A 12,921-nucleotide genomic window follows, 5' to 3' on the forward strand; every position below is an offset into this window, starting at 1 on the left:
TCCTACCCAAAGCTCCTAGATCCCCCATAACCACAGGACCCCTGCCCCAGCACCAAAGGGAAGTGGTAAAGAGCAAAGTCTGGAGTGAGACAAACTGGGAGTGAATCCCTTGCACGCTGTGCAGGTCATTTTACCTCTCTAGGCCTCAGCCCTCTCTCTGTGAAAGAGGGCTCATGGAAGTACCACTCAATGTCGTAGGGTAGATACGAGAGGTAGATGACAGAAAGCTTGGCCTGGCGCCTGCCCTAGTGTCTGGCAAACAGGGGAAGCTCCACTTCTGGTGACTTGATGGTCAAGGCACTTTGCATATTAGAGGGGACTTTCTAATCCCAGAGGACTCAGGGCCCAGAGTCCAGGTCCCTGGGAATTGGATTTACGGCTCAGGGACAAGCCCAGGGATGGGGTGGGATGTGGGGAAACCTGGGCAGTCCTCAGCACAGGACAGTCCGGAGCCCGTACACGTGAAAAGGGAGAGTCGTCCAGCCAGGGAGGGGGGATGGGGAGTAGGGAGAGAGGTTTACGTCCCCTGACCTCCCCCATCTCGACCCAACTCTCGGGTTCAACTGGCCAGCCGGCGGGCGGGCGGGGGCGGAGCACCGCCGGCCTCTTTCGCCCTGCCGGGGGTTGGGGGGGCGGGTCCCCCGGGAACTGCTCCTCCTGCGCGCCGCAGCTTTAAGAGGCTGCTCGGCGGTAGCGAGCGGGGCTGGAGCCGCAGCCGGAACTGAGAGGAAGGAGCAGGCAGGTGCACGGCTGCGGGGACGACAGCGGCATGACCGGCCACCACGGCTGGGGCTACGGCCAGAACGACGGTAGGCGCAGACCCTGGCCAGCCCCGACCCGCTGGATCTAACCCACGAGCCCAGCCGGATTTCCCGGACTTCAAGCCCCCCACCGTCAGGGAGGAACCGGGACCCCCCTCTGGCCCAGCCCCCCGAATCCAGCCCACCCGCCCGGCGCAAGCTCTGGCTCCCCCACTCCTGGCCCAAAGTCCGCGCTGCGACCCGGCCTGCCCCGCCGCCAGCTAGCCACCCCCTGGCTGAGCGCGCGTCCTGCCGCCTCCTCCGCGCAGCCCCTGACTGCTGTGCTCGCCCGGACCTGGGCCCCAACACTCACTCACCCGCCGCAGGCACAGGGGGCGGAGGTGGCCCTGGGCAGCTGGGGGCGGTCCGGGCGGAGCGCTGTGCGCGGGTGTCTATGGCGGGGAGCGCGCACGGCGTGTGTGCGGGGACCTCCCGGGAGCCGGGCTCTGCTGGACAAGGGCGCGATGTCCCCGGGAGAGTTTCCCCGGGGAAGTGTCCGGGCTCTCCTGCTGGCAGGTACGTGCGGGAAGGGGGCATTTGTGGGCGCGCGCGTGTGTCTAGGTGTCTACATCGAGCAGAGTGTCTGAGCACGTCCTGGTGTGAAGCGTGGGAGCCCGTGGCCCACACGAGCCTCCTGGTTTGATTGGGAAAATAGCACCCGATCCTGCCTCAGTTTCCTTAGGATGCAGAGGAAGGGAAAAGAGGCAGAGGGAGAGCCAGATGGCTTGAATGTGAGTCTGGGACAGGTCAGTTACCCTTCGGGCTATTTCTTACCAAGTGGGTATAGGGGTGTGGGGTAAGTGTTTCCCCCTTTCCCTCTGGTGAACAGCGAGGACTCAAAACCTACCCTGCCAGGAGAAAATGCTAGGCAGGGCAGGTGGATGTGGGGAGAAATGAAGGTGCTGGTGACAGGAACACTCCTCGCCTTCCCTCTCTGGAGAGAGACAGTCACTCTTTGTGGGAGGATGGGGGTCCTGGGCTAATTGGGAGGAGGTTGGGAGGGGGTTGGGAGGTTGCAGTGGGTCAGAAGGAGTTAGGGAGGGGCTGTTGTGTGTCTGGCTCCCTCTGGGATCCAGGGACACAAGAGCATATTTTGGAGGGGAGACCCCCAGAGCTGGGCATGCCAAAGCTAGAGACATTCAGAAAAAGGCAACAGAGACCAGCAAAGTGGGAGAGAGAGGCAGAGAAGGGGCAGGTTGACAGAACCCATAGATCATCTTCCTTCCAGCACCCGCTCTGAGACAGTTTATGGGTGTTTCCTCCAGAGTCAGAGTCCCCTGACTGTATCCATCTGCTAGTCTTGCCCACCAGCTCTGAGCACCCAGTATCCTATAGGGCCTGCCCCATGGGCCTACCACCCTCAGGCCACTGCCCCTCACCCAGCCAGACCTGGGTCATTCAGGTTAGGGGCAATGAAAGAGGGAAGGACAGAGAATAGAGGTGCCGGCATGCGGCATGCTCACAGGACTTCAAAAATAACCCAGTGGGTCTGGGCCACGATTCTGACTCATCCATTGGGGACACAGCTCTGTCGGCACCTGCTGCTGTTTTCTCAGGAAAACTTAAGAAGCCAAAAACGGGGAGAAGCACCAGCCGGCAATAGCTCTAAAAATAGGTTGCATCTCAGGATGTTCCCCAGGGAGATGCCGAGCCTCTAGGCTGCAGATGGAGCCTCTGGGAGGCAGGTGGTGGGCGCTCGTGGGTGTGCACGCAGGTGTATGTGTATGTGCTTGCACGAGCACGTATTTTGCTGTAGTCTTTTATTGCAGACCTGGGTTTGCAACAGGGAGTGTTTGTGTGTGACGGTGTACATGCGTGTGTCAGGTGTAGGTGGCAGCGCTGTGTGTGTTTATACACACGTATGTTGCTGGCCCTGGCCACTCTGGGCCCGATGAACCCAGGTCACTGTGCATACACGTATGTACCCATGAAAATCTCTATAGTCTGTAGGCACGTGCCAGACATGCACGTGCTGTGTGTTTATATCGGTACCGAAGTGTGTGTGCGAAGTGTGGGTGAATTGCCCTCAGTTCTTTCATCTATGAAATGGGGATCATGCTGGTATCTGCTTCACAATGTGATTGTGAGGAACGAACACATGTCTCAGAGCCAAGGCTAGGTCGATGTTAGCTTATGTTATTATTTTCACAAACACCAACACGAACATGCTCAAGGTGCAGGAAGAGGCCAGATACGTGTTACGGTCAGGTCAGGGACTTCAGATGCCTGGGGCCCTCTGTGAGCACTATTGGGAATTGGGGAGGAGTCACTGCCTAGAACCGCCCCTTGGCTTGTGACTATATTGGCTCCCTTCCATAAATTACCTCACGGGGCCTCTTATCAGCTCTGGGAGATGAGTTTTAGTAAGGCCATTTTGCAGACAAGGAAATGGAGGCGGAGAGGGGAAGTGGCAGAGCTGGGACAAGAGCTCCAAAGCAGGGGCTAACCTCTGAAGGGATACCAGGGAGACCATCCCCCACAGGGGTCCTCAGCCCATGGCCCAGAGATCCAGGCTAGCCTGAGTCCTTGCCCTCTCCCCATCTGCAGGCCCCTCACAGTGGCACAAGCTGTATCCCATTGCCCAGGGAGACCGCCAGTCACCAATCAACATCGTGTCCAGCCAGGCTGTGTACTCGCCCAGCCTGAAGCCACTGGAGCTTTCCTACGAGGCCTGCATATCCCTCAGCATCACCAACAATGGCCACTCTGTCCAAGTGGACTTCAATGACAGCGACGACCGAACTGGTGAGTGGCCCTTGGCGGAGGCTGGCCCCCTCCCCCTGGGCTCCTCACCCTGCGTTGGACAGGCTCAGGAAGGCTGGCGTGCTGTGGCAGGGAAGGAAGGCTCCACCTCTCACCAGCTCTGAAGGCTTAGGCTGAGCCTCAGTCAACTTATGCACAAAACAGGATGCTCTTTTCCTCTCTAGGGTCATAGGGAGGAAAAATGAAAAACGGAAGTGATGTTTGTAGTGCTGGCATATAGCAAATGCTCAAGAAATGTGAATTCCCTTCCTTCTCTTCCATTTACTGCTTTAGGTCAGGTTTGTTTTCACTCTGGGCCCTGTGAGTCACCTGCTGTGTGGCCTAAGGCCAAACCCTCCTCCCTGTGTGATCTGGCCAAGCCCAGCAGAGACAGAAAGGAGCTAATGTGTTCTGTGTGCCAGGCCCTTTGCTAAGGTCTTAGGCAGTTCTTTTATTCTCTCAAGAACCCACCTCTAAAACGGGCAAATAGAGACTCAATGGGGAGTTTGCCCCACTGGTGGGGAGTTCCAAACAAGCCTGGTCCAACTCCAAAGGTCTTCTCTCCAACTCACCCACGAGCTCAAGATTCCAACTAGCCTGCACCAGAGAGCGGCCAGCGGGAACGTATGGCATCTCTTTACCCTGGGATGAGAGTCCAGGTTCTTTCCTAATCAATTCCTAGGTGGAGGCCTCAGGAGTGCTCCTCAGTGAAGAGATTTTATCCTTATAAACAGGCCTGTGAAAGGTAGAGTGGGGCAAGGAGGGAACCTGCTAGAGTTTTTTGTGTAAGGGAGTAACTGGTACTCTGCCTCTCTGTCTCCACCTCTCATCCTGCATACAATGAAAGCACACAAAGGAAATTAAGTTTCAAGTAAAAAATCAAAAAGCAGAGAAGAGGAAGGAAACCACAGAGGAGTGATCTTAGTTGCTTAGCCCTGAGTTCCCTGGTAGGTTAGGAAAAAAGGGAAAGAGGGTCAGCTATAGTTCTTGTAGAGGGGAGGAAATCCAGCGGATTCTCAGAAGAAAGACATTTCCTGGAACTGAATTTTTAGAAAAGCGTCTCACCCAGAGCTTTGGGGCTCTTGATGACCCTAAATGACAGTTTGTGATGGAGCAGTTTTCATATGACTGTACCTCCTAACAGCTTGCAGAGGGCATTAAGGGTTCAATTCAGACATCTGTAGCTTCGTGAAGGCCACTGTTGTTGGGAAGGGAGAAAGGGAGCCAAGGGGGCATGCCTCTGGACCAGTGATCCAGCGGCTTACTTTCAAGCCTGGATGGAGCTCCCTCCCTACCAGAATACCCAAGCCTGAGGGGACAGGGAACCAGCAGAAAGAGAGTAGGCTTGGGAGTGAGACATTTGGGGCTCTGCCACTCACCAGCTGTGTGACTTTGGGGAGGACACCTGCTTTTCCAAGTCTCAGTCATACATCTGTCCAATAAGGGATAACAATGTGTTCCTCTCAAGGACACTATGGGGGTTGATGCCAGCAGAGTGCTGAACACATGGTGAGTGCACAGTGAACAGTAGTGTGTTCTGTAGTTAGGACAGGGAGAGGAGGAGAAGGGAGCCAAGCTCAAGGGGTTTACTCCCCGAGAGGCCACACTGCAGCATCTCAGGTGGGGCATGCTCAGAGGGGTGGGCCCCCACAGGTCATATCAGACCCTGCTGCTCCTGCCTCTCCCGGATGGAGCAGCCTGATTGGGCCCCTGCCACGGCCATACCCCCACCTCCCGCCCCAGACTTCTTTTGTCCACCAGCCGGCAATGCTTATGGACAGGCCCTGCTTCTCAGATAGGGCAAGGTAGCAAAGAATGGCCTTTGGACTGTTCAGTCATCCTCCTCCTCACGGGGCCCCCAGGGGACAAGGCCCTGCCCTGGTCACCCATCCTGGAGGGGCCTAGTAGAACTCTGAGCCTGGGGCAGTCACCTGATCCAGCGACTCACATTCAAGCCTCGCTGGGGCTCCCTCGACTGCCTGATCCCTTTCACCTGGAAATTCAATCAGTCCCAGGAGGCCTTGTGCCTGGCTCTAGCTCACCAGGTATCAGGGTGAGAAAGTCACAAAGCCAGCACAAGTAGGGACCTCCAAAGAGACCACAGGGAATGGCCCGGGCCCGGCCATTAGAGTGGGAACCGTCAGGAGCTGGCCTTTGGACAACACCAGGTCCTGGGAAGGCTGAAGGTTCTAGGGAGACAGTGTGGCCTGATGATTAGGGGATTGGGCTCTGGACTTATGAAGGAGATACAGGCTTATATCCTAACTTAGTGCCTTGCTGAATGATCTTGACAAAATGCCTTGCCCTCTCTGTGCCTCATTTTCCTCCAATGTAAGATAGAGAAAACACAAGGTTCTGTCTCTTATGACTTTTATAAGGCTTCTAGAAGGATTAAACAAAAGAATCCCCCTAATCTAACCCTGGGTCCAGGGTCCAGGGGATCCAGACATGAAAGGCCTATTGTTAGCGATAACGGGGGCTTGGGAGACAAGGGCCCAGCTTCCGTGCAAAAGTGGGCAGAAACGGGGAGGGTGGCCAAGTGGAGTGGTGCGCTCTGTCACTACCGGACTCCTCTTCCACCTGCAGGCTGCCTGGATTCCTGCCCTGGCCCCGCAAAGGGCCCACGGCACTGGGTGAAGACTGACCCGAGCCCACTTAGCCCAACAAATTTTCCGAGTGAAAACTTTATCCCTCTCCTGGGCACTGGCCTGGTCCTGGCACTACCAGCTGCCGGGCCGTGTGGACTCTCTCACATAAATTACTACACTTCTTCTTGCAGTGGTGACTGGGGGGCCCTTGGACGGGCCATACCGACTCAAACAGTTCCATTTCCACTGGGGCAAGAAACACAGTGTGGGCTCAGAGCACACGGTGGATGGCAAGTCGTTCCCCAGCGAGGTAAAGGCCCTCTACCTGAGCCCTCCCTTTATTATTTGGAGAAGGCCAGGATGGTCACGCGCCTGGTGTGGGGGTCGAGAGAGGGTGAGGAGGAACAGCCAGAGGTTTGGGAGAGACCACCCCTAGCACAGGGTATTCCACCAGAACTCTGCCCCCTGGTCTGTGACTCGAGAAGCAGTTTTCTGAAGGATAAGTCCAGTCCTACCACACCCTGCTGACAACCCTTCAAGGACTGAGCCTGGTGTTCAAGGCCCTGCAGAAAGTGGCTTTATCTGCCCTCATCTTTTCCTGACCTCCCCCCACATTGACCAGCATGTGAAGAATCTCCTGTCCACACTTGGCTCTCTCAAACCTCCCAGCCTTTTTGCCTATGCTGTTCTCTCTACCTGGGGTATCTTTCCCCAGGGTTCTGTCTGATAACCCCTTACTTATTCTTTGGACTCAGCTGCAGGCACCATCTTCTCACATGGATGGCCATTATCTATTTCGCAGTTCACCCAGGGCAGGGCCTGAGCCAGATTTCTCTTTGGGTCACCTGGGGCTCAGGAAAGGGTTGGGCCCAGAGCAGTGTGGATGTTATCTGTGGCCCCTGGGGGCTTCCTACCCCTCTTGCAGAGGGAAGCCCGGCTTTGAGCTCCCACGGCCCCTCGGAGGCGCTAAGCACTGGCCTGGCCTGGCCTGTTGTTGCCCCTATAGCTGCACCTCGTTCACTGGAACGCCAAGAAGTATAGCACCTTTGGGGAGGCAGCCTCAGCGCCCGATGGCCTGGCTGTGGTCGGTGTCTTCTTGGAGGTAAGGGGTGGTTATCGGGGCCAAGAGGGGCACGGGGAGGCCGACATTGCCCCTAGTTTCCAGACATGCTGGGTGCTGGGCTCACACTACCCTTTCCCTGACAGACAGGGGATGAGCACCCCAGCATGAACCGTCTGACAGACGCGCTCTACATGGTTCGGTTTAAGGTGAGACCAGGGGTCCATGGTCTTGACCCAGAGCAGCCTGGTGGGAGGAAGAGGCTGGAGCACAGAGTGGGCCCATCCACTGCAGCCTGACCGCAAACTCTCGCTGAGATGAAGAGTACAGGTTAGCAGCTGCAGTGCCCTGCAAATGACTCCTCTTCATTGGAGTCAGTGGCCTCGCTCAGTGCCCAGGTGACAACCTGGTTGGTATAGGATTGATAAGATGGCTTGTTGTGTTAATGGGCATCCTACAGCCAGCTCCGCTAAGGGTCGTTGAAGGAAAAGGCAGAGAGAGAACATGGTGCCCAGAGAGCCCTAGGCGCCACAGCTTTTACATACCAGCAAACAGGTGGACAGGGCCGGGTCCAGGCTGGGGGGTGGCATCTGGTATCACAGACCTATGCCGACAATTTGCATCATTGGGCCAAGGAGAAGACTAAATCTTGCCAACAGGAAAGAGTGGGGAGGATGCTGGTCTGGTCCCGGCGGCAGGTCTATGCTGATTCCTGGGTTTGCCTGCTCTGCCCCAGGGAACCAAGGCCCAGTTCAGCTGCTTCAACCCCAAGTGCCTCCTGCCTGCCAGCCGGCACTACTGGACCTACCCGGGCTCCCTGACAACGCCCCCGCTGAGCGAGAGTGTCACCTGGATCGTGCTCCGGGAACCTATCAGCATCTCTGAGAGGCAGGTGAGTTCTCCCAGAGTACCAAGCGGAGGGCTGGGGCACTCTCAACCAGCAAGCTACAGCTTATAGTCCCACCATCAAGTCTCCCATCTTTTGCTAATAAACATTTAGATTCTTGTTTGGGAGTTCGCTTGATTATTAGTCATTAGGACCTCACCACAGGCTGAGAGGGGAGACCCCTGCATCCTGGGACCACCCTTGCTGTGTTAGAATCTGAATCCTGCATTTGTTGACAAGTCTTAGCCACATGGAGTTGGAACTAGAGCCGGGTGGAGCAGGGTCCAGGTTCAGAGGCCCTTTTGTGGGTAACTGACATCAGGATCCCAAAGGAAGAGAACGAGTGGGTAGCAAGAGGAGAGAGGGGTAGAGCTGGCTGGCAAGGTATGTCAGATGAGGTGTCAGGGATCAAAGAGAACGACAGCACCCCTGCTCTGCCCTGAGTATCTCTTCTGTCTTCTCAAGATGGAGAAGTTCCGGAGCCTGCTTTTCACCTCAGAGGATGATGAGAGGATTCACATGGTAAACAACTTCCGGCCGCCACAGCCACTGAAGGGCCGTGTGGTCAAGGCCTCTTTCCAGGCCTGAGCCGCCTACCTGCCCAGCTGGCCACTAGAGCACCATTTTCCCAAGGGCTTCCACGTCAGCAGACACCAAACCATCTGAGGCTCCCTGCCTGGGGGGTGCTGTGGACCCCCCTCCCATTCAGCTGGCTTGCTCCTTGGCCACCCTGGAGGATTCTTAATGGGACCCTCAAGTCAAGGGACACCCTTCGGCTGGGGACAGGAAGGACAGGAGCTGAGCATGGTCCAAGCCTGAGGCTGCCTCTGCTCTCCAAGACCCAAAGGTCCCTGGGAATCTCCTCCCGTCTTCCCCACTGTCAGTGACAGCAGCCCCACCCTGAGCTCACACTGTGATGGACGAGACCGAGCTCCCTGGGGCAGGCAGCTGACATTGCCAGAAAGACTCAAGCAATAATTAGAGGTGGGCAGAGCTGCCCTCTCGGCGTTACCTCTTCTGCAGGCCTCCGCCATGCACGAACCTCACTGCCGGGCCATTAAAATCAGCACCCAGCCTGCTGGAGATGACATGGCCTTTTCCCTCCAGCCACCTGCTGCCATGGGCAGACACTGGCTATGGCTTAGGTAGTTTCTTCCCTCATCCCCTCCCAGCCACCAAAGCCACCTACATGACAATCCATCCATGCAATGATTAATAAACTCATTTATTCCTGCAACAAATACCCACTGAGTACCTGTGCTATGTCAAGTACTGTTGTAGACATTGGGAGGAATTGATGGTGATAAGTCAAGCACAGTATGTGGGGAGGGACATCAGTATGAGCAGGCAAGGGTTATATAGAGGGCCCAGAAAAGGGGGGGGGGTACCTCATCTGGTGAAGAAATTAAATTCCAGCCAGTATTCCAAGGCAGATATAAAGGATCAGTAAGTTGGAAGCCAAGGGGAGAGTAGGTGTGCAAACTCAAAGATGAAAGAGAGCCCAGAGTGTAAAAGTGAAAAGGACCAGGGGGGCTGGAGGCCTGGGGGAGAGCCTGGGCCCCTCCCAAGGCTAATGGAAGTCATAAAGAGTCTTGGATATAGGCTGGGAAGAGCCAGAAGGGCAAAGGGGGAAGATCCCTGAAGAGTGTAGATGAGCAGGCAGAAGTAGCAGCAGGGAGAAGGTGGTGGCCAGTAGCCAGGAAAGAGGAGACGGGGTGGCAGAGGTGGGGAGCGGTGGGGCTGGATGAGACAAGTTTAGGACGTGAAGCACAAAGACAGGGTTTGGCTATCAGAGAGGAAGAGGGGGTCCAAGGGCAGGACCTCCACATGGGCTGGGGAGCCTGGGCAGGAGCTGACCCGGGTGGACATAGGATTCACAGGGCCCTAGCTGAGGAATGCTAAGAACTGGTGGGATGTTGGGGTGTTAGCCAGGAGAGAGGTAGAGAGTCAGGCTGCTTTGAAATGTCCTAAGGTGCTGGAGGGGAGGGGGCCCAGGATGGCCAGAGGAGGAACAGCACGAACCCCTGAGGAGGAGCTGCTGAGAGGTAGGAGAAAAGTCACAGAGTAGGGCCCAACACATCTAGGGGAAAGGGGCATGCTGGGGACTGCTGAGGAGTCTGAGGCAGGGCTGGGGCGAGGATGAGGCTAGGGAGCAAAGTTAAAGAGGCATGCACCCCCAGGTTCAATCCTGCATTTATAAGATGCCCCTGAGAGTGGGCATCTTCTGAAATTTGTACCCTAACGGCTTCCTCGCCTCACCCTAGTCCAGCCCAAATCTGGAGGGCTCCCTAAGGAAAGTGCCCAGGTGGATTTAGAGACCCAGTCATCACTGCAACCCAGACAGATGGGCAGGGAAGGCAGCAGGCAGCCTGGAGGCTGAGGAGTGAGGGAGGACAGCAAACAGGAAGCAGAGAGATATACTGCTGAGGGGGCACTGGTTCGGGGCCTTTGGAGAGACAGCTGAGGACCCTTATGAACAACCTTGGGAAGAAGGCTGAGCTGCTGAGTTTGGAGAGGCTGGTGACACATCTGTCTGCTCACTTCACCACAGCTCCTGTCATTGTCACTATTACCAGAAGGGCCCTCCTGGGTTATGAGGTACTTCTGGACTTTGGGTGAGGCCACAAGGAGAGGAAGAAACTGGGTCTTAGACTTTTAGCTTCCAGCCAGGGATGCAGGGAAGGGAGAGGCTTGTTCTGTTGACCCTTCTCACTCCCACGCTCAGGACAAATCTGTCTCCAGACTGGGTTGAAGTTGAAGAACAGAAGGGACAGAGCCCTTTGATGGGAGGCCAGGCACAGCTTTGCCCTTGCAGGCACCCCTGGCCCGATCTAAGGACCATTTTCTCCCTCTAGGTTTCCGGAGACGTTAAGAAGGGTGGTGTCTGGAGGACGGTGTTTGCTCAGCTTGGGGGCAGGCAGCAGCAGAAAAGCAATGCTAGTGGGGTGCCTGGTGGCTCAGTGGGTTGAGCATCTGACTTTGGCTCAGGCCATGATCTCACGGCTGGTGAGTTCGAGCCTCACTGTCAGCCTGGCAGTATGTCAGCGTAGAGCCTACTTGGGATCCTCTGTCTCCCTCTCTCTCTCCCCCTCCCCTGCTCTCTGTCTCTAAAAATAAATAAAACATTAAGAAAAAAAGAAAATTAAAGCTAGTAAAGCTTCCTCTTAAGACAGGCCAAGGGCCAGGGGCAGATGACTGACTCTCTCCCTAGGATACAAGAACTGTCTTCACCCCCCGTTTTACGGACAGTGATGATGTGCCTGGGGGAGGGTTAACTAGGCAAGTGGCAGAGTGGGATTTGAACCTGAATCTGTCCCACAACTCTCCTGCTCTGTGCCACAGCAACTGGGCTCACCCACGGGAGGGAGGGATGGGCACGGTGGCAGCCACATGGAGTTGAAACAACAGGACTGACGCTGCTGGCAATGCCAGGGACCTCAGCCAGCCCCTCGCGGGCATGGTGGCAAGACAGGCCTGGCACCAAAGAGGACTTGAGATATGGGAGCTGGCTTTATAGTAATTATCCCAAGGCTACCAAGAATCCTCACTCCTTAAATCTTTCCCCTTAATTTGTTTTTTAATTTAAAACTATTTTAAAATCAAAAGTGGCCTCCTTATGATCACAGCCCAAGATTTGACCCTTTTACATCCAAATGGGATGCCCCAGCTGGATCCCAAATGCCTCCAGCAAACCTGGCCTCAAGGGACCCAGGACTGTGTCCTGAATCCTCACCCAGGACAAGATTGCCTCCTGAAGCTGATGCAGGGCACATTCAGAGCACTCAAGACAAGATAGGCTCTGCTCGCTCCCAGGTTCCCAGACAGCCCTCCCTGGTATCCAGGGTAGCCCACGCCAGTGGCCACAGCATAGACTTTGTGCCCAGGCTAGGGGCATAGACTTCCCTCCAAAGCTGGAGGATGCAGGCCCTGGGTCTCCCTTCTCCGGGCCTCGGGAGATGGGGTGGCTGTAAAGACCCAGCCCCCTGGAGCTCTGTCTGCAGAAACCCTGCTCCCAATCCCAGTTACCTCTAGAGCTGCTATTGCTGCAGGGGTCTGAGAGGTCCCCATAGGGCTGGCTGGGGACACTATCTGCCCAAGGGCTCATCTGTGGGGACAGTGATCTGTGGTCTGAGCAAAGGTTGGGGATATGGACAGAAACGGGTCTGAGGTGAAGGCTGCAAGGTAAGCTGACAGCATTGTTGTCAGAGCTGATGTCTGGTGGGGGTGGGGGCTCATGTCCCCTTGGACTCATGTCCAAGCTAAGGGGGCCTGGAGCAGGATGTAGGCCTTGGCTGCAGCCAGAGCTGACCTAAGGATGGAAGGAAGGTGAGATAACAGTATCTGCCCATCCTGGATACCTTGGGCATGTGTCCCCCCATGTCCATGTGTCACAACATCAACTCTGATCTCACCCTCAAGGGCAAAATGAACTGCTGGTTGGTCAAGACTCTGAGGGGAAGGGAGAATGTGATTCTGTGAGCACGGATGGTATCTGGCCTGCAGCCAGAGGCAGGGGCTGGGGAATGCATCCCTTTTGGAGGCTTTTCTGCTCACAAACTTAGGGCAGATGCACCGGCCTTTGCACCATACGTCACTCAAGCCCTCAAAAGTTTGTGTCCTCCTCTATAAAACAGACATGATATAATGTGAGCCACATATGTAATTTAAAATTTTCTAGTAGCTCTGTTTTAAAAGGTAAAAAGAAACAAGTGTATTTAATTTGAACAATATATCTTATTTAACTTAATTATGTCCGAAGTATATTATCATTTCAACATGTCATCCATATAAAAAAATTAATGAGATATTTTACATTATTTTTTGTGCTAAGTTTTTGAAATCCAG

The 12,921-nt window shown here is 55.4% G+C and overlaps 1 protein-coding gene across 2 annotated transcripts; it reads left to right on the forward strand.

The window, feature by feature from the left end:
* The first annotated feature begins 658 nt into the window (after window positions 1-658).
* Window positions 659-9,258, forward strand: CA7 (carbonic anhydrase 7). 2 transcript variants are annotated; one of them, XM_060650576.3, is made up of 7 exons: window positions 659-809; window positions 3,348-3,545; window positions 6,322-6,440; window positions 7,137-7,232; window positions 7,337-7,399; window positions 7,927-8,082; window positions 8,542-9,258. In XM_060650576.3, the coding sequence occupies exons 1-7, from the start codon at window positions 770-772 to the stop codon at window positions 8,662-8,664; spliced, it is 795 nt and encodes a 264-aa protein (XP_060506559.1). In that variant the 5' UTR covers window positions 659-769; the 3' UTR covers window positions 8,665-9,258. The 2 variants fall into 2 exon arrangements, with proteins under 2 accessions (XP_060506559.1, XP_060506558.1); XM_060650575.3 differs by lacking the exon at window positions 659-809 and adding an exon at window positions 826-1,316.
* The last annotated feature ends 3,663 nt before the right edge of the window (window positions 9,259-12,921 follow it).

This window comes from Panthera onca, chromosome E2 (assembly GCF_046562875.1).
Source record: "Panthera onca isolate mPanOnc1 chromosome E2, mPanOnc1 haplotype 2, whole genome shotgun sequence".
Lineage (NCBI taxonomy): Eukaryota > Metazoa > Chordata > Mammalia > Carnivora > Felidae > Panthera > Panthera onca.